General features: G+C 35.1%; 1 protein-coding gene across 2 annotated transcripts; it reads left to right on the top strand.

Annotated features, from left to right (window-relative positions):
- Positions 1-9,693: 9,693 nt before the first annotated feature.
- Positions 9,694-20,059, top strand: LOC148625264 (uncharacterized). Of its 2 annotated transcripts, XM_088568711.1 has the most exons (7): positions 9,694-9,825; positions 11,866-11,927; positions 14,338-14,446; positions 15,108-15,217; positions 16,538-16,591; positions 16,982-17,093; positions 19,105-20,059. In XM_088568711.1, the coding sequence occupies exons 1-7, from the start codon at positions 9,737-9,739 to the stop codon at positions 19,115-19,117; spliced, it is 549 nt and encodes a 182-aa protein (XP_088424837.1). In that variant the 5' UTR covers positions 9,694-9,736; the 3' UTR covers positions 19,118-20,059. The 2 variants fall into 2 exon arrangements, with proteins under 2 accessions (XP_088424837.1, XP_088424838.1); XM_088568712.1 differs by lacking the exon at positions 16,538-16,591.
- The last annotated feature ends 1,675 nt before the right edge of the window (positions 20,060-21,734 follow it).

Below are 21,734 nucleotides of genomic sequence, written 5' to 3'. Positions count from 1 at the left end.
GGCACTCAGACTGTCTTGACTGACAGTAAGCCTTTAGGGGAACTTCTACCGCCCATACCAGACACCGCAACAGAGCTAGAAATTTGTTTAGTTTACGTATGTAATGCGCTCGATACTTTGGGTAGAAAAAGACAAGCCGCCAAGGATAAATTGGATGAAAATAGGAGAGATAGGACCAAGTTGGAGCGAGAGAGGAAGGAAAGAAGAAAGCTGGAGACAGAAATTCGAAGACTGCATAAAGAAGTTGGAGAGCTGAAAGACTTTAACAAACATTTCAGTGACTTAAATATGTAACTTTCTATTGTTCTTTTAAATTAAGTTGTATTATATTGTATGGTATTTTTCAATTAACCAAATTTCTAGTTTTAAAATCAGCGACAGTCTAGTATTTCTAGTATATTTTGTTAAAGTTCCATTTTTCACAGGTTAGTGCTTACTGAGTTGGTATTCGAAATTTTATCCTTTCACATAATACTCTGCATTTATTATTTATTGAAAAAAATCTCTTTGTTGATGATGCTTTGTTCTTGTATCATTATATAGATATATGCAAACTTATCACAATGTTCAGTCTACATTTTGACTAATGTGGTCTCACCACATTAGGTCGAGACCACATTAGGTCTTAAGGGAGGCGGAATGTGATGGTTTTTGCTTATTGTTGACTTATATTTATATTCCTGTTATTGTTGATTTAAAGGATCGCTGTTATAGTCATTAAACGGTTTCCTATAACCATGTTGAATTCCCGGGATCGTCAGTCGCGACCAGGGCAGCTGAGTTGGCCCGTTACGTGCCGGGACAGCTAATTTCGTGGCGTCAAGACAAACGGTACTTACGGCATGGACTTGAAACGGAAAACTATTCCGTCCAAAACATTGTTACCAAATCACTTCTTTAGGTGAGATAACGTAAGCGCACGTACAATAAGAGCATGATTGCAATGTGTACATGTATTTTATGACATTATTTCGTCTTTCATAATAAATTATCATAACTTTACTGCTTATATTCAGTGCAAAATATTCCGAGAACTCGAGGAAATTCTAATTCCCGTTACACTTGTATGAGAACGGCAAGTTTACATAAAAAAATGAAGTCGGGCATTTCCGTCACGATTCTGTATGTTTTTGACATAAATCGGATGTGTGGGCGATTAGCCTGAAGAGTGTACCCGTCCACGATTGTGTGGACGAGGAGACACTGCCAAAATGAAGTGATCGGTATGATGTTGCATAACCATAATTTTTTAAACAGTTAATAAGTGTTCAATGTTTTATTAAATCCATCATTATTCATATATACAAACGTATCAAATAGAAGAGAGAGGTGGCAGCTACATCTAGATGTTTGGTAAACTTATAACTGAACTTAACTAAGACTAGAACTGGCCTTTCTATGACTAACTCTAAACTACACTCTACTTATGGAAACTCAATTGTCTCTAGTATATATATGACTAATTAACTTATTAACTGTAAAGCGGATTGTATAGATTTCAAATGTCTTTGCTTAACGACTAGTAGATAGATAGATAGATAGATAGATAGATTGATTATTTGGGTTTAACGCCGGAGCAACAAAATTTCTGCTATATTCAGGCGATGAACATTTCATGGATAATAAAATGAACATGAAATAATGATAATTAAATAAAAAAAAAGGGATGGGACACAAGGATAATAGGGTCGACAAATTTTGATTGCCACAAGAAAAAAGGGAGGAATGGATAGGGTCGGGTAATTTAGCCTCCTGTTGCGGAGCGCAAGGGTTCCTACTCCTATCGAATACCACAGCAGGGTTCTTTAACAATCGAGGAACGTAGCATCTTCCCCAACACGGTGCACCACTATGGTTTGCGGCCAGGTTTTCCGTATTGTAGCCTGACAAGCCCAGCATGTAACACGCAAGGGGAACCACATTCCACCACTTGGGGCACACATCCCAGTTGCTCAGTGGACAGAGCGCCTAGCCACCGGCTAGGTTTCTGAGCACTACTTAGTCGTTAGCTAAGATTCAACACTGTTTTTTGAAGCAGCAAAACATTTGCTACTTATGGATTAGTTCATACACTTTTATATAACACAGCAAACAACTAACTATCCAAAATATGACACAAGGTTAAAACGAAAGTTCAAATAAGTAGACTTACTACCTTCCCAGGTTTATTCAGCCCAGTCAAAATGGACTGCTTATTGCTACTAAAACATGAAAGTCATTTCTAATGGTTTATGATGATAATATAGCAAATCAACATGATAATAAGCAATGATCATATATCAATTGTCATATCATGGGTACATATGCACAACTTTAAGCGGCTAATTGCTCGTAATATATAATAATGTAAACAGTTTCACTATCGATTGATTTCAATTCAATCACCACAGCTTTGCGATCGATACCATGCATTTTGAACATGCCACAGAGTTTATCTTCTCTGGAGGCGTAATCTTCACCTTCGGCATGTACAACCGACATCATTGGTACCCAGGGGTGACTCTATTACACTTTCCCTTGCTACACCACTGACTAACCAACACATGAAACACTACCCGTTAATTTGTATAATTAAGATTTCAATGTGCTCAAGTGATTCCTTTTCTAAAGTTTTAACAGAATACTGAAGTTGAGTAAAAAGAATCAAAAACTGTGTAGCTCACTTCGTACTATTATTTAATTACCCCTTTGTGTTGGATTTTTTTTAATTAATGCATGAAACATAATCAAAGTCCAAGCTAGAATATATTGCAAACAAAAGTCATGACAACTACATTATAAAATGAAGCCTAATTGTTTATCCACTAATTAAAAAATGAAACTTTAAATGGTTTCCAATCAGTTGTTTAGAATTTTTTACTATTTGTTCGTACAGAGCAAGGATTTGTTTTGAGTCAGATTTAATATATAAACCGGAAACGAATGTCAAACGAATATCGAACAGCAAAAAAAGTCCCGTTTGATATTCAGCTTGATATTCAAATCCATTTTATATTCAATGTATAAACTGGTCAGTTTGATATTCAAATCCATTGTATATTCAATATTCAATATGCAACCTCTCAGTCCGTCATGTATTACAAATACCACATATAAGTGCAAACCGAGTCTAACAGTATTGAGTATATATGTTAGCACGAAAACGACAATTAAACCAAGTATAGGAACAGTCAGCTGATGGTCAGCGTCACTCATATCGTACAACTGATTGGCTTACACTTTGTTACGAAAAAATTGGGGGCTTTTAGTGGTTCAATAACACTGTAACAATAAAGTTGAAAACGATAGCACTTTCCGTATATCCGTTACACCCTTCATTTCGTGCATTATAAAGCTAGAACATCGTTACTTCTAGCAAATAATTGAGGTGATAATTCGACTGTCCTTGTGGATATAAACCAATAAAATATATATATACAGATAATATGAGATGTGGGTTTAGTGCTTTCAAAAGCGGTTCTGAAATCGATTTTCTTACCGGCGGCGGTGTTCGTATCGTCGTCCATATTCACTTGGTTCGATGACTTTATAGTTGATCAATTGTTATGAAATTTTTATATAATTTTACTAACTACTAATGAAATGCTTTTTTTTGATTTTGAGTTTATGGCGACTACCATTTTAAAATAACGGCCATCCATGTAACTGACAGATACCACACTGTAGGTTTCTATTAATCTAAAAAAAAGAACTAAGTCCAACATTTTATCAAGCTAACCTATATAAAGTGAAACATGACGTTTCAAGTTCAACACATCTATGCAAGTACACCTTCAAGGAAGAAGCATTTCATATGTATATGACTTGTCTTATGGCAATCCATAGGGGAATTTGTTTCCCATTTAGATGTTTAGTTACACATGTTTATGTATATATATCAACACGTGCATAATTCAATTATTGATATCAAATGGATAAGTTTTCTAGACAATACAAACATATTCAAAGCAAAGCGTATGCATATTCAAATTTGCTCTTCGGGCAATACCAGTCTGTGTCCATACTTGCCCGTCGGGCAATACCAGTCTGTGTCCACATTTGTTTATACCTAAAAAGACGATCAAATTATCTGCTCGAAGCCACACTATCCTACCTTAATGATGGACGAAATGAAGGGTGTAACGGATATAGGGAAAGTGCTATCTTATTCAATTCTGTTGTTACAGTGTTATATAAACAGTGTGCTCACTGCACTATCCTTTTGTGTTTCAAATGATTTATCGGTTCAAACTATATTACAATTGTTCAATTATGCATGAAATTCGAAGTCCGTTTTTGATTAAAAAATTTCCGGACAAAAAATACACAATGGAGCCTCGAAAATCACATTTTGCCATCACTTTTGTCTAACAAAACAACAAAATGTGTGATTGTAAGCTCCATCAGTAAGGTTGCCATGGTTAAGCATCTTGGATGTCACGTGATGTCGAAACTCAATACGGACTGCGTCGGAAAAATCTGTGGTCGTATATTGGTATTGCGCTGTCGTCATCGTCCATAGACACTTGGTTTTCGTGTGATAACTTGAGTATTAGTTGGTTGATCTTTATGACATTTTATAACAAGGTTTAACACCACAAAATAGAGGTTGGTATAGGTTTTGGGGATTATGACCCCAACCGTTTAAATATTAGGGGCAAAAAATGACCTAAAGTATTTCCAAGAATTTAACTATATAACTCTAATATAAGCATAGGTATTTCTGTGATAATGTTCAAAGTTATTCTATACCATAATGGTCAGGCTTAGATTTATTTTTGTGGTAAAGACTTGAACTTTTCAGAAATTGGGCCCTGCCCTAAAAATAGACTTTTTAATTTTTGGTGCGATTTTGATTTTATTTTGTAGGATTTCATATGAAATTCTCAGCCAAGAACAAGTGCTTTAAGAAGTATGCTTAATTAGCAAATAAACCCTATCATTTACTGTTTTTGAAATAATGAGGTACAAAGTAACCCATGAATACACCCTGAAGCAGACCCTTTTAAAGGTTTAATTACTTGTAATTTTACCATGAATAATTTCTTAAGAAAAAATTAAAAATATTTACTTTCACTTTTGCTCATTGAAAATAAATATTTCTTCTTGAATTAGCAAGATACCTAAAAATGCACTGTGTAGCAGGAATGATGAACTCAAACTTGTTTTAGCTCACCTAGATCGTCCATAAACTTTAAACATTTCATACAGACACTGTACTTGTGAAGTCAGCCTCATATCTTGACCTATACCTAGAGATTGATGGTAAAGGAAAACTATACAACAAACGCGTATTGTCAACTTTCCTTTCTTCTGTCGCAACATTCGTTCAGCACCTGCGTATGGATATTTTAGATCAAAACTCATACGTAATTACAGAGCTTACTGCAGAGTTTTTGTACTGCTTGTGCTAAACTTCTTACAATTAGGCTTGTGGGAGAGGATTATATTGTTACACGATTGGTCATCATTACAGAAGTCTTATGGTCGTTATCATGAACTCGTGGATCGTTACGATGTATCCATCTGCACCATGAAAACTAATTTGTTCAACGTGTCATAGTTTTCCTTTCCTCTTTCGTCTAATCTGGACTTGACCTTTTTATGAGCAGCTCGGTGTGTGTTTCTAGAAAAGCAGAGGACGCTTACCCTACCGATGCACCTGGTCCATGTTCCCAGTTTTAATTGGAGTCTTTGTAAATCACTTACTTTTGTTAATTTGTATATGTTATTTTGTGTTCTTTTTTTTGTGCGTGTCTGTTTTCCATTCTGGCCTTTGTCTTTGGATTACATTTTTTTTTATTTCCGCTGGAATCTTGATTACCCTTTGCTCAACTACATGAAAATCCCTTGACCAGTTTTAACAAAACTCGGCAGACATGATGTATAAAAGAGCTTATCTAAAAGATCCACTTTTGGTTTTGTTTGATTAAACAAGATGGCTGCCAGAGGCAATGTAAGCATCCGATAGGCCAACTGTCAAAGATCAATTACACTGAAACCACACTTGCCAATGTTTTGAAACTCTATAGGGTTAATGACCTCCGTGCCTTTAACAAACTATCCACTTTTGTGTGTGTGTTGCTCATGTGGCTTAAGGGGTGGCTGCGGCCACTCAGAGTTGCCATCGAAACCTTATGGGAAACACATTTTGGACTATATGTCTTTGCTATTACTAGGCCAATGGTATTCAAACTCGGTAAAAGTAATAAAAGGGACAATTTAAACATGATGAAATTTGGGTTCCGCTTGATAAAACAGGATGACCACCAGGGGCTATTTAAACTTCTAATTGGCAAATTTTAAAAGGTCACCGTCCATGTGAAACCCGACATGGTAGTCAATGACGTTAAAACCCCTCAGTCAATTTTAAAAGATTAAATCATCTGATACCACAAGTGCCAATGTTTTGATACTTGATAGGATTAACGACCTTTATATACACTTAATAAATAGTTTTGTTTTTGTGTGGCTCAGATGGCTCAGTGGGTGCCAGGAATGATGTAAGTATAAAAAAAAACCTCATGATCTTGTTTAAATGATCAAATATGACCACACGATTTCAAATTCTCCAGGTGAGCAATCCAGGCTCTCTAAAATCTCTTGTTATGTTATTAAGGTCTTTCTCATTTCAATGGGAAGACCTTCTTGTATTTCTTCTGATTATTATTATTATTATTATTATTATTATTCTTTTTTTCCGCCAGGCATTTTGCCAAAGTTTTGGCTGAACGTATCACGACTAGATTTTGACAACCTTTTGCAATCTGACAGGGGACTTTGGAATTCACCCTTTAAGACGTGATCATTTGTCGGTCCAGAGTTATCTGCCCCGTAGCGGAAAAAAAACTAATTTTGCTAAAATTTCTTAAACCGTTTTAGATACACACAAACCGAAAGCTCCATATTTTTTAGAAACCCGAGGCAGTACTATTTGACAAAGTTTCGAAAAGATTTGAGGTTTCCCCGGTTACGCGATTTCGCGACCTAAAATGAAATTGTTCGGTTGGTCACTAAACTTTTAAACCGTAAGTCGTATAGACTTGGGACCTTCACTGTTGATCTTAAATGATTTGCAGTATGTTTTTGCATTTCTTGGTTCTTTGTCAAACTTTGATATTTTACCTCATTTGTATGGTCATTTCTGAATCTCTATTAGGCATTTTTTTTGCTGTAGTTTTTTATTTGTCTTTATTGTATGAGTTATAACTACTGGTAACGCGGTATTTACTGTCTAAATATGTGTCTATATAGGAAAACTCTCCACCGACATTTAGAACTATATTCGAATACAACGAATTCCATTAGTGGTGTCTTTGTCGGTTTTTGTTACTGGAAATCACCTCTCTCTATGAAAATTGGTGCACACGTTGAAAACAACAGTTTTTACCGTAATTAATGTATTTGTTTTATAAAACTAATCTAAAAAAAAGAATATGGATAAAGATTTTTCTAAAGTAATCCAGTAATCATGATTTATGTAATGAAAATGTGATAATGGAGTATGATTGCCTCGTGCTCAAGGGTAATTTCTTAGCTGGCTTTAATCAGAAACCTTCACTACTTTTATTCAAAGCTTCAAATGAATCTACGAATGCATGTTTAGTTGTATGACAAATATTTATTTTGTTTGAAACAGTGAACGTATATGCAGTCAAAGCGCCGTAACTCCGAATGTTAAGTGGAAAAATGAATCACGGAAATAAAGAATAATGAAGTTTAAATTTCCTTGTATGTTCTTACTTTTCAAACTACTCACAAGCTCGTGCAATATAATATTCTGCTCCAGACGATATTCACCAGTATTCATGCAATAACCCTATATTATAAGACAATAAGTAAATAATGTTAATACATGCATGAATGTTAGTTTCTGAAAACTGTCTTTAAAATTATACTTCCAATACATTTTTTACAGTGGCTTAGACCTATCATGGGTACCTAAATCGGGGATGTCTAGCTTTTTATCAGTAAAACCACTATTTACGATCTTTAAATGCAAAACAACTCCATTTATGGCCTAACATTTAAACAACAGCATAGCGAGAATATCACCATAAATAAACATGTATTAATAATTTTCAATTGTCATTAAAATAGGAAAATCAAAGTACTCATGTACTGAATCAATTTACTTTTGTTTGTTTGTTTGTTTGTTGGGGTTTAACGTCCTAGCAGCAATATTTCAGCTATATTCAGATAATGAACATGAAATGGATGATAAAATGAACATGAAATGAAAAGAAGAAAGGATGGGTCACAAGGATAATAGGGTCGACAAATTTTGATCGCCACTGGAAAAAGGGGGGATGGGTAAGGTCGGGCAATTTAGCCTCCTGTGGCGGAGCGCAAAGGTTCTTACTCCCATCGAACACCACAGCAGGGTTCTTTAACGTGCGAGGAACGTGGCATCTTCCCCAACACGGTGCACCACTATGGTTTGCGGTCAGGTTTTCCGTATTATAGCCTGACAACCCCATCATGTAACACGCCAGGGGTACCCCATTCCACCACCTGGGGCACACATACCAGTTGCTCTGTGGGCAGAGCGCCTAGCCCCTGGCTAGGTTTCTGAGCACTATTTAGTCGCCTTATACGACAAGCTTAGCGCTGCTGCAGGCCTATTCTTTTAACACCCGGACCTGCACGGGGTGAATCAATTTACATTAACTCTTTTAGTTGCCTTGAAATAGCAAGAGCAGAGACCGAATTCTTGGTTATCAAAATATTTAAACAGTTATTGAACAGTAATTTTGTAAAGTCACTTTGTTCCGACATTGTTGTTCCAACTTACACAATGGAGGCACATTATTCACACTAATACACAATACTCATACTTTTGTAGAGACTTAAAAGTACCAATTTGGAGTCCACAATCAGAGTTTTATTTTGGCCACATTTGTTCAATACACACTCAAAGAATACCTTTACAATGCATAATTCTAAGTTAAGTGTGTTTTAGTACTTCATAGAGGGGTGGCCATTTGACCTGGAAGTGACAGTTGAGACCTTTTGCTTTGCAATACTTTATAATTATCTCCCTTTGAATTAATCTATTTTCATGAAAATCACAAGTTCATTTTGTTCTCAACTGATTGTATTGATGAAATTGACAGGAAAAAAATAGTTTATTACAACACAGTTACTACAGAATTCATCTTTCTTATAAGAATCAGAACTATTTTGCTAATTTAATAATTGTCAAAAACCTCGCCTTTTAAAATATATACAAGAAATAAATACTGTCGATCGAGCTGTCCCTCCAGGCTAGAATACCATAAACCATTAACCGTGAGGCAAAGGTTATTTCTCATGCACATGATACTTGTTAGGAGAGAATTGTGGGGAAAGACCTATCAGTTGTTCTGGAACAATTGACCTTTTAATTGTCTTAGTTTTCAATATTTTACACTTCGTCAATGAATATTCTATGTAAATAGCCGTTTTTACTACTTTCTGACGTACTGGTATATATGTATGACCGGTGCCAATTTAATATGTAGGGCTCTATTGAGGCAACCGAGGCAGTTGCCTCGGTAAAAAAAAGAGAAAAAAGGTAAGCAAACACTGCCACACATCCCTGTCGACTAAAATGGTTGGTATGTACATAAGGCTGTTTTTTTTCCTTTTTTACGAATTATCGAAAGACCGAGTCCTTAGTTGGTATCAAAGCTGTTATTTCCTTTTTCTATTCAATTATTGAATAGACTGAGTCATTTTATTTCCGTATAGTGTATTTCTGTATAAGCCTGTGAACATGACTTGTCTAGCACTGTGTTTAGCGTTTATGGCTTTAAATGGAATTTTCCACCATTCTTTTTCTCAAAGATGTTCCAGCTTGCACAGGTACTGATGCATTATTTCAGTTATGAGTTCATAGTGCTTCAGCTAGCACTATTTAAGTTAAGTAAGACCTTCAATTTATGAAAGCAATCCATGTAGAAAAATGTATCACATTCTGTATCATCTCGAGGTATATTTTCGTTAGCCGAGTCGTCACTAGTAACAAAATGGTAATGAATTAGCAACAAAATCGTTAGCTCTGTCCCTCGTAGACAAATCCTTAAATCACATCACATCACAGTTTCCTGAAACTTAGACCTGTAATAATTTCAAAGGTAAATAAAGGCCTCCAGTCATGTATTTAGTTTATAACAATTTTACTGGCTCAGCTAGAACAAATGGGATAGGACATAAGTTAGCCAAGCTTATAAAGTCTTTCATGAATTACATTTTTTTACAACATTACATAGAGTATACTACAAGCAGGAGCGTAGCATCTATTGTGGAAATCGATGCAGTTGCCTCGGTACACAAATTGAAGGGTCAGTGATATAAACAGCCAGTAAGGGACTATATATTGTTTTACAATACTCTCAGACTGCTTGTTTTGGTTGATTCATGATGAATTTCGAGCACGATTCAATATAAGTTCGCATCTGATTCTGTCATATTTTAAGCTACAACGTCCATCCATCCTTCCATTTTGATTTGTGGACGTTACGCCTTTAGGAAAATGATGTTTGATACGCACATTAGTATGAGCTACGTATACATGTGTCTCCTACACAGCCACTTAATCATTTTTTTAGTTATGACTAAAGAACTTGTGTATGCAATTCAGTTGAAAACCGCTTTCCTGATTTTTGTTCACACAACAGTTTGATCACTTTATAATACCCTAAACCTTCACTTCAAGTGTTTTTCAATACTTTAATTTCAAATCTTTTAATTCTTTCTCCATGCATTACATTATTTGTTGCATTGAAAGGTAGAGTAGCTTCATCTGTATTCTGTTTTATCATGTTAAGCACCATGTATAATTGATTTGTTGTGACATGTATCGTTAATCTGATCCTCTATCCAACATAACAACTGGCTGAGTGGTCTAGGGTGCTGGACTTTGTGCAGGCGGTATAGCCATAGATATCACAGCGGAACGAGTTCGAGTCCCGTCGAAGGAACGACCAAACATCTGCTTTGCAAATTTGACAGTTCTAACATCGTTGGGAATTTTTCAGACCCTTCTATGCCTACGCTATCTTCGATTTTGATTTAGTTAATTTTAAATGCATTTACCAAGGATTTCCAGGATTGCTGGATTTTCTCATCAGGTAGGTCATTTGTTTTTCTTCAGTTTAGTCACCTTCTACCGTATTATGGTAAAGAAACTGTATTTACTTTATTTCTGCCGATTTCAAACTTACGTTGTAGGAGTGGCACGGCGAGGATCAACATAGAAAGTTAATTTTCCGTCGGTCCCTCCGCGGGATTCGATCTCGTACCGCTGTGACGTCTATTGCAACACCGCCTGCACAAAGTCCAGCGCCCTTACCACTCGGCCAGCTAGGCTATATTAAAATATATAGCTTTCACTAGCTGGGTCATTCCATCTCGTAAGATTAATCTAGGGCTGTACCTTAGTACATGTATGGTAATACGGGACAGTTCATCTCGGTGTTATTATGTAGGATAGAGGATCAAATTAATGATGCATGTCACAACAAATCAACATTATACAAACGTCTCAGAATGTGACGACTCTATTCACTATACTGCTCCTTACATATATTTAGATTAAAATATACCTTTTTTTGTATATGCATTATAATTGTTTGTTTAAACTCTATATCGTCTACCCTATCACACCTATAGACCTATATCGCATACTCTATATCGCACCACTTCACGGACAATACATAAAGTATAGTTAAAATATATAATATAATACGTCATAATCTGTATCACATGCGTATCAACCCTCGACCTATATACCCCTGTATAAATATATGTATGGACACCTAGTGATTATCCAAGTAATTAATGCATCTGAGCAAAGGTAGATCGTAAATGGATAAATCTTAGACAAAAACTTTTTTTATATAGTGATGGAAGCAGGGAAGACCATTGCTGTGCAAACTACCATGATGTAAACGGTGAATGCAAACGTAAGACATTGCCAGACTTCGCTAAAGAAACAGCTAAATAAACAGAGATAAGCGTATAACGTCAAAAGCACCTAACATGTTAGCGAAAAATAGCTACAATTACTTGTAGTTGAACTCTAAGATAAAAAATAAACATACAAATGGTTTTGACATGTTTTAATTTTCTAATTTATACTACTGTTTTATTAAAACCACGATTCAAAAGCATTATACTGTTGTTACCATAAGAAAAAAAATGGAATACCTGGATACAAGTACGTAATACTCGGTAAAGATTGTTCATATTTTGTTAGAACGATTCTAATACATCACTTTCTTAATATACTGATAAAGTTGTTGTAAAAATGGTGGAATTTGTGATCTACAAAATATTTGTCCAGTGTAGCCTTTGTTTTTTAAATAGACAATCGGTATTCCACTAGAAATATATCACTTTTGGGTGCCTTCCCAAAATTGATTGTCAAATAACAGGTTTTCTAAAATATCAGACACTTTAAAACTACCAGAAAAAGTACGCAGGCGTGGTATTATTGTAAAAAAATAAAACAAATAAAAAGTGTACCTTTTTTCTGCTCATTGTTTCATAATTTTAAGTTCGTGCGAAATTTTGCATTTTTGAAAAGCAGCCAGTTGGTACAGGGAAGAAAACACCTGAATCTTTCCGGATAGCTTAAACGTACATTTTTCACTTCTTCACCTTTTTTACCATACTTTGTAAGAAATAATTCCAAATCATCTTCCAAATATACAGAGGAAGATGTTTACAAAATGCTGGATTTTTAATCGAAAACATTTGTCCAGTGTGGTGGACGTGTTTTTCAACAAACGGTCGGCATTCCAATGGGAACAAATTGTGCTCCAATACTTGCTGACCTATTCCTTCACTCTTATGAGGCTGACTTTATAGCTTATCTGATCAGAAAGAAAGAATATCATTTGGCTAGATCCTTTATTCTCAGTTTCCGCTACATAGATGACGTATTATCTTTAATGAGTAATCAAGGAAACCAAGGTTATAGCGGTAATCAAAAGAATGCAATCCAGGGACAAAGACCAGGCATGGAAAACATACACAACAAAGAACATAAAGTAACTAAATCATACATACAAAGTAACAAAAACAAATGAGCCATTAAACAATCCTAATTTCGGGGACTTGATGCATCGCATCTACCCCAAAGAACTTTTTAGTGGTGTCCGAGTTGCTTTTTTGCTTTTTTTACTTTGTATGTATGATTTTAGTTACTCTATGTTCTTTGTTGTGAATGTCTGTTTTCCATGTCTGGTCTTTGTCTCTGGATTACATTCTTTTGATTACTGTTATAACCTTGGTTCCCTTGATTACTCCTTCACAAGTAGTGCATCTTTTTTTACAAATGCTCTACTATCCACTATCAATATTTCCACCAAGTTTGACCTTTTATTTTTAAGTTTTACAAAATTAGACCAGGTCAATGTTGTGTACGAAACAGTTAACCTCAATCCCATCTGTATAGTGCCACCTTAAATTCGGGATTTTATACATAGCGTCTACTTTGAATAACTTATGATAAAAGACACTACTGACACTATAAAGTCAGCTTCGTATCTTGCCATACTCTTAGAGATAAGGGAAAAATCGTGCTTAAACTATACGGCAGACGCGATGACTTCTCGTTTCGTATCGTGAACATTCCTTGCAAATGTGGCTACATCCCTTTAGCTTACTAGAACTATGGAGTTCTCATATTACAACTAATACGCTATGTAAGGGCTTGCATAAACTACGCGGACTTTTTGTACTGTGTTAGAATCCTACAATTGGGTTCAAGAACAGGATAATATTGCTACAAGATTTAAGTCGTCACTTTAAAAGTTTAATGGTCGTCACCACGAAATCGTCGATCGTTATAGTGTATCAATCTGCAATATGAGAACCATTGTTCACTGTGCCAATGATTTCCTTTACTCTTTCTTCTTACCGAACATGATATTTTATGAGCGTGTATTTCTAGAAAAGCAGATAACGTTCACGCTACCGATGCATATGGTCCATGCTTCCAGTTTTCAGTGAAGTCCGGGTTTCTCGTCTACTTTAGTTTCTTTGTACGTGTTGCTTTTGTTATTTCATGTTCTTTGTTATGTGTGTGTATTTTCTTTTTAAAGTCGTTATCCCTTGGTTATGTTTTTTTAATTACCGTTCTAACCCTGATTACCTTGACCCCCTTCCAGTATCTTTATAATAAACTCATTACTTATACTGTATGAACCCTTTAATTTTTTTTTTAACTTTTAGGCACTTTTCTATTGACTGTCCGTTTTGCCTTAGAAATGCTTTATTTTGTTATGTCCCTTATTAATCAATGTAATTCGGCATGTCGATTTTTAGTAGATACAACCTGGAGTATCATAGAAATTTGATATTTATTAGCATGCCCTGATGGTTATATTGGAAGTAGAGGAAAGTGTGACACGCAATGTCAGGATCCATACTACGGCAGATTCTGCTCAGATGAATGTTCTTGCAAAATTGGGGAACGGTAAGACTTAACTGTATAAAAGGTAAATGCGTAAACGTTGAAAACATATAAATCAAATTTAAGGATATTGAAAACAGATTCCTATGGAGAATAACATTAGCTCAAAAACAATTCAGTTGACCAAACAATATTTGCTAAGAATATTTTAGATATTTTTACATCTTCATACGTCGTGTTTGCAATCGTTAGGATTGAAAAAAGTATAATTTTATTAGAACAAATATGTAATCTATTTTATTCATCGTATCATAAAAAAAGTCTTTGCGGTCAAAGACAAACGATTTAATTTCAGAAGTAACACGCTTCTGATCGGATACAATTTTTTTCTATTATTTTGTAATGTGACTGTGACGTTTTCAATCATGATTTAATCGTTAAACGTTGATACTAGAATTAAATTGTAAAGAATCAATTTTCTTTCTATCAAAGCCCGAGGTACGCACTTAAAAAAAAATGAAAAACTTAATACGAATCGATGTTCGTGATTTTCTACCATGGGTTTCAGTTATCAGTTTCAGTTATTGAGTGTCCCTCAATTTTAATATAAACATGCAAGCCCTAAATGCAGTTTTGTGTTGTGTCTAAATCACACACACACACACACACACACATATCATTCTATGACGTGATAAAATCTTTATTTTACTTTTTTCTAATTAAGATGTCATCATGTATGTGGATGTATTCAGATTGGAATCAACCCGCCTAGTTTTTGTATCAAAGAAACACAAGTGACGGAGAGTGACACAAAAGATGTCGTTCTAGTGGAAGGTATATATTAGTCATATATTATTACAATGACTTGATAAGTGTTTGTTTGTAAGCACCATTGTACTGATAATTTTACACAATTCAAAATAAGCTTGGTTTTCATAAAAATACTTCAGACCACTTGAAATTACTATATACTAAAAGGAAAAAGTTTAGGGTTAATAGGTAATATGAATATTAAAAACTACATTTGAACATGACATTTTATGAACCACTCGGTGGATGTTTCTAGAAATGCTGAGCAATCTGGGTTGGTTCTTTGACGTCATTAACGTCGATAGGTCCGCAGCCCGTAATTACCCCCCCCCCCCCGCCCACAAACACAAAAAAGTAAAGAAAATATTTTTAAAAATTAAAAAGAAAAAATAAATAAATTACGAATCCATTCTTACTACTTGGAATGGAATCCATTGGAAACATTCATTACTATCAAATATCTATTCAATCTCCATCTGCTTTTTTGTAAAGTAGATCTAGATGCTGATAGATAGTGAACAGTTAACAGTGTAGATAAATACCTATACTATTAATACATAGACACCCCGTAGCAAGTCTGCATCCCTGTTTTACGTGGTGATCCTTTTTCTACTAAATCTATTTGTTGTGTTTTAGTTTTCGTCTTTCGACCTTTGGCCCTTTTAGCGTTCCAGTCCCCAAGATTGTCTCTTTGGTATCACTACTATTCTGTACTCGTATTAATACACCCTGCATATATTGAATAGCAGTTCAAAGCCGACAATGAACTTAATAATAGCAATGATAGCCTATGACCAGAAAAAAACTTTTTCTGACAAACAGATTTACCAACAAAACTGTCCCATTTCCAGCCTGCAGTAAAGCAACATTATTGATAGCGCATGGGCACGTATTGTATATATTTTGCGGTTGAAGATTAATGTTCGTTTGAGGCAGTCAAGACGCTAATATTTTTTTTCTCTCTCACTTTTTACGATATATCAAATCAAGAGCAATAAAACATGACCAAAAGATTCATCTTTTCATTATTTCTACGACTACAATGTTATATCTCATCATTATACGGAAATTGCCAGAAAAAAATGATCTGTTATCGCTATGATCAGATTTCTATGTGTTTTTAAATTCAGTTTGCTGCTTCCGTGTTTGAATCAGGAATTTGGTATGCCAATATTGTTCTTACAATCTAATTAAAACAAAGTCATCTTATATTAGAACAATCTGATTAAAATAAGTTTTATGATTAAAGGTGAAGTTAGTAGACAATTACAATTTAAATTATATTGTCCCGTAATCTACTGTTTACGTTTGGAATCACTTGAAATCCGAATTTTCACTATATAGGTACAAAAAATACTCTTATAAAGAAGTCTCTCAAATCTAACAGAACAACCAAAGGTATTTAGATAAATTTGATATAAGAAAACAAAACACATCTCATAACCGGACATAACAGACAAGATAGAGTAATCAAGGGAACCATGGTTCTATCGTAAATAAAAAAAAAAGAATGCAATGTAGAGACAAAGACCAGGCAGAGAAAACAAACACAAACAACAAAGAACATAAAATAACCAAAATAATACGTACATGTACAAAGCACCAAAAGTAAATTAGCAACTTGGACTCCACTAAAAACTCTGAGCATGGACCAGGTGCACCGGTAGGGTAAGGATAAAAAAGCAAATGTAATTTCAAATTTCGCCCAAATTATTGGGAACGAAGCAATGTCATACATTTGAACGGTTGTACCGAGCAATATACATTCTTTAAATGTTTATGTTATAGCTGCCTCATATCAAAATATGAAGTTTCCATTTGCAATGGTTATAATCATATGCTGTACTATATTGGCGTTAGTTTCATTGACCATAACGAGCAGTGCTATGTTTTGGAAAAGGTATTTTTTTGTATTCAATAACTCGATATATCATCACTTATTTCTTTACCAATAACAACAACTTCATTATAGTTCATTGAAATAAATAAGATTTATTTTGTATTTATATGGCACTCTAAACAACCACAGATCATATAAAAGAAAGATTGAAATAGAAGCTTTAAACAGACCTAATGAATAAAGTTTCTAGACATACAAAGTTTGCTATTTGGTCAATATCAAATGCGATAGCTCATACTTAGTCTAACAATTGTGTTAAGGCAGCAGCCATGCTAGTGTCTAAAAATGAACATTCTTTGAAGTGAAAACACCCAATTTACTTGCTTGTTTTCTTATACCTAGTAACATATAAATACCCCCTTTTTTCTAGACGAGTAATACTTGAATATAATTATAAATGCGTAATGATTAAGCATATACGACTGATTATGAAAGCCGTGGGATTTCGTTCACTAAAATGTGTTATTTGTTTACATCTACCACGAGAGATATATGCACAACACTATGATATTTTTTTGTATTCATGGGTGTTTTTAAAAACAATTCTTTAATATATAAGAAACTCATAAAAGAACTTCAGCGAGGCATATTTTATGCGTAATTCATTCAAATAAAGTATAACATTATCAATACGTCATTAAATTATCAAGTATTTACTTCTCAGGAGATAAAATTCTAATCGTACATTACTTACTTGAATTAAGCCTTATTTAATCCTATGTTGAGCAGTTTTTTTGATTGTTTGTTGGGGTTTAACGTCCGAGCAGCAATATTTCAGCTATATTCAGACAATGAACATGAAATGGATAACAAAATGAACATGAAATGAAAAAAAAAGGATGGGTCACAAGGACAATAGGGTCGACAAATTCCGACCGCCACCGGAAAAAGGGGGATGGGCAATGTCGGGCAATTCAGCCTCCTGTGGCGGAGCGCAAAGGTTCTTACTCCTATCGAATACCACAGCAGGGTTCTTTAACGTGCGAGGAACGTGGCATCTTTCCCAACACGGTGCACCACTATGGTTTGCGGTCAGGTTTTCCGTATTATAGCCTGACAACCCCAGCATGTAACACGCCAGGGGTACCCCATTCCACCACCTGGGGCACACATACCAGTAGCTCTGTGGGCAGAGCGCCTAGCCACCGGCTAGGTTTCTGAGCACTATTTAGTCGCCTTTTACGACAAGCTTAGCGCTGCTGCAGGTCTTCTTTTAACACCCGGACCTGCACGGGGCCCTAGAGGCCACAAACAAATCCTCTTTGTTAGTTGGTGTATGGTCTTTTAATTGTTGAAGTTTCATTAGTTTTTTTATTGAGAATTCTCCTTCAGGTTAATCTAGGTCGGCCCCTCTTATTTTTTATAGAAGTGTCGATTGTAGGCCCCGACAAGTTATGTTACTTCTGCCTTTAGGTATTATATGCCCTAGACATTTTCATTTCTTTTTCTTTATTTCTTGCAAAATTGCGACCTATTTTGTTTATTCCCAAAGGTGTTAATCGGTGAACAAGTACTGTTTTGATATTAGATAAATAGGGACATCTTGTACTGAAAAGCATACTTCAGTTTCTAACTGTTTCATCGCTTTAAAACTAAGTATTAAAGACAGACAGACAGACAGACATCCATCATTGTTACGCACTTAGATACACAAAGCTCAGAGTCCGAGCTTGTTTTTTTCTGTAAATAAGAAATTACATTCATGATAAAAGGTCATTTATTCAAAAATCATGTAATGCAGAGTTAATTCTGCATGTGAAAATATCAATTAAGTAATGTCAAATTACAACAAAAATAAAACATATCAAATGAATAAAAATGAGATTAGCAAAGGTGGGAAGAAATTCTGCCACAAATCCACTCTTATAAATGAATGAACACATTCGTGTTCCACTTTTTCTTTTTCAAATTATATTTCCTCATTGGTTTCACTTTTTTGCGATCCATTAGCTTCTGGTATAATTAACTATACAATACTATACTATTAAAATTTTTATTGTATTTTTTCCAGTTACCTTGGATGAAAAAAAAAAGAAAAATGGCATATTGAAAATGTGCAAACTTTTATCAAATGGAAACAATTGCATTTGACATGGTTATTTATAAAGTTAAAAATAAAATTAATTAACTACAAAAATGTATAAACCATGTATTATGTTGTTTTTTTCTTTATACTGCTAACCAATTTAATTAAGAAAATGTAAAAAGGCAAATATAGTAGTCATAATTGAGAAGTCAAATAAGAAGTTCCCAAAATCACGCCTTGTTGGTGATATTACATACAACATGTTTAAAGATTAAAAAAATGATTGAATATTAAATAAAGATTAAGAAAACCTCATCTCTATGATACTGAAGGGAAACCTTTCATAAGATTGCGTCGCACGAAAATCTAGGTATGAAATAAATGAGTGATTGATTGATTGTTTGGGTTTAACGCCCGATCAGCCATATTTCAGTTATATCCAGGTGATGAACATGAAATGGAAGATACAATGAACATGAAATGATGATGATAAAATGAAAAATGAGATGGGACACAGGATAATGGGGTCGACAAATTTTATTGCCACTAGAAATAATGAGGAATGGGTAGGGTCTGGCAATTTAGCCTCCTGTGGCGGAGCTCAAAGGTTCCTACTCCTATCAAATACCACGGCAAGGTTCTTTAACGTGCTAGGAACGTCTTAACTTTCCCAACACGGTGCACCAGGTCAGGCTTGCGGTATTTTAGCCTGAACCCCAGCATGTAACACGCCAGGGGTACCCCATTCCACCACCTATAACACAACCCCAGTTGTTCTGTGGGCAGAGCGCCCTAGCACCTGGCCAGGGTTCTGCGCACTATTAAGTCACCTTTAACGACAAGCTTAGCGCTGCTGCGAGCCTATTCTTTTAACACCCGGACCTGCACATGAAAGAGTAATCAAGGGAACCAAGGTTACAGCGGTGAACAAACGAATGTAATCCAGACGTGGAAAACAGACATACACAACAAAGAACATAAAGTAACTAAAATCATACATACAAAGTAACAAAAGCAAATGAGGAACTCGGACCGGATATGCAAAACAGACACACACAACAACAAACATAAAAAAGATAAAACGTTCAAAGTTAAAAAAAGTAAATGAGCAACTCAGACTCCCCTTAAAACTGGGAGCATGGACCAGTAGGGTAAGCGTCCTCTGCTTTTCTAGAAACACCCACCGAGTTGCTCATAGAAAGTCAAGTCCGGGGTAAACAAATGAGGAAAGAAAAACTATGACCCGCTGAATAAATAAGTTTTCATGGTGCAGATGGATACACCATAACGATCCATGAGTTCATAATGAAGAACATAAAACTTCTGTAGTGATGGCTTCAATCTTGTAGCAACATAACCCTGTTCCAGAAGCCTATTTGTTAGAATTCCATCGTGATACAAAAAGTCTGCGTAGTTTCGGCAAGCTCTGGCATGATGTATGAGTTGTGATATGAACATTTCATACACAGGTACTGAAGGGATATTACCACAGATGAAAGGAAAGTTGACAATTTTGAATGAAAAGTCATCACGTTTGTCGTAAAGTTTGGTCAATAGTTTTCCTTTACCATCGATTTCTAAGTGTAGGTCAAGATATGAGGCTTACTTCGCAGTGTTTGTAGTATCCTTTATCTCCAGTTCTTTGGGGTAGATGCGATGTATCAAATCCCCAAAATTAGGATTGTTTAAAGATAATACGTCATCTATATAGCGGAAACTGAGATTCCAGATCTAGCTAAACGATATTCTTTCTTTCCAATCAGGTTAGCTACAAAGTCAGCCTCATTAGAGTGAAGGAAAAGGTCAGCAAGTAAAGGAGCACAATTTGTTCCCATTGGAATGACGACCGTTTGTTGAAAAAACATGTCCACCACACTGGACAAATATGTTGTCTATTAAAGATTCCAGCATTTTGTAAACATCTTCCTCTGTATATTTGGAAGATGATTTGAAATTATTTTTTATAAAGTATGAGAAATCTTTACCAAGAACAAAATATTTATATCTAGGTGTACCATCTTTTATTGGAAAAACAACGATGTATAATGTTTTTAAGTCGGGATTTTAACTGAGTATGGGGAATAGAAGTATACAGTGTTGAGAAATCATAGGTTTTAATGCTATTATATTCAGATAATAGTCTTGAACTGATTGTCTCAAAAAGAAATTTTCAGGATCCACATTGAAATAATACCACTACGGGAGTAACACGCATTGTGGTAGGACTGTAGACCCTCTTTAACGGTTGTATCATCGTCCTTGGTAGAGAGACCAAAAGAGGATGGCACAGATTTAAGGTTTTTCACAATCTCTTCTTTGGAGAGTGTGGTATCAGTATTGGTCTTATCACTGCTATTATTATCAACGTCTACCTCTGATAATAAATATTGGATGTAAAACGTTTTGTAGACAAAAACAATGATGTTTTGGGCTTTGTCTGCTGGTAAGACAACATATTTGTCATGTATAGTAGACAATGTTTTTGCTACATCGGTGTCGTTGAAAACCGATGAAGTCGTTGCACTCATTGACCTACATAAAACTTTCATTCGTTTCAAAATTAAAGACCTCATGGCCTTTAACCACTCTGACAGAGAATCAATGTCTTCTTGTTC

The sequence above is a fragment of the Perna viridis genome, chromosome 2 (assembly GCF_037379345.1).
Source record: "Perna viridis isolate PV_CMFRI_1.1 ecotype Kerala chromosome 2, ASM3737934v1, whole genome shotgun sequence".
In the NCBI taxonomy this organism is placed as follows: Eukaryota; Metazoa; Mollusca; class Bivalvia; order Mytilida; family Mytilidae; genus Perna; species Perna viridis.
This window is presented reverse-complemented; position numbering and strand designations above follow the sequence as displayed.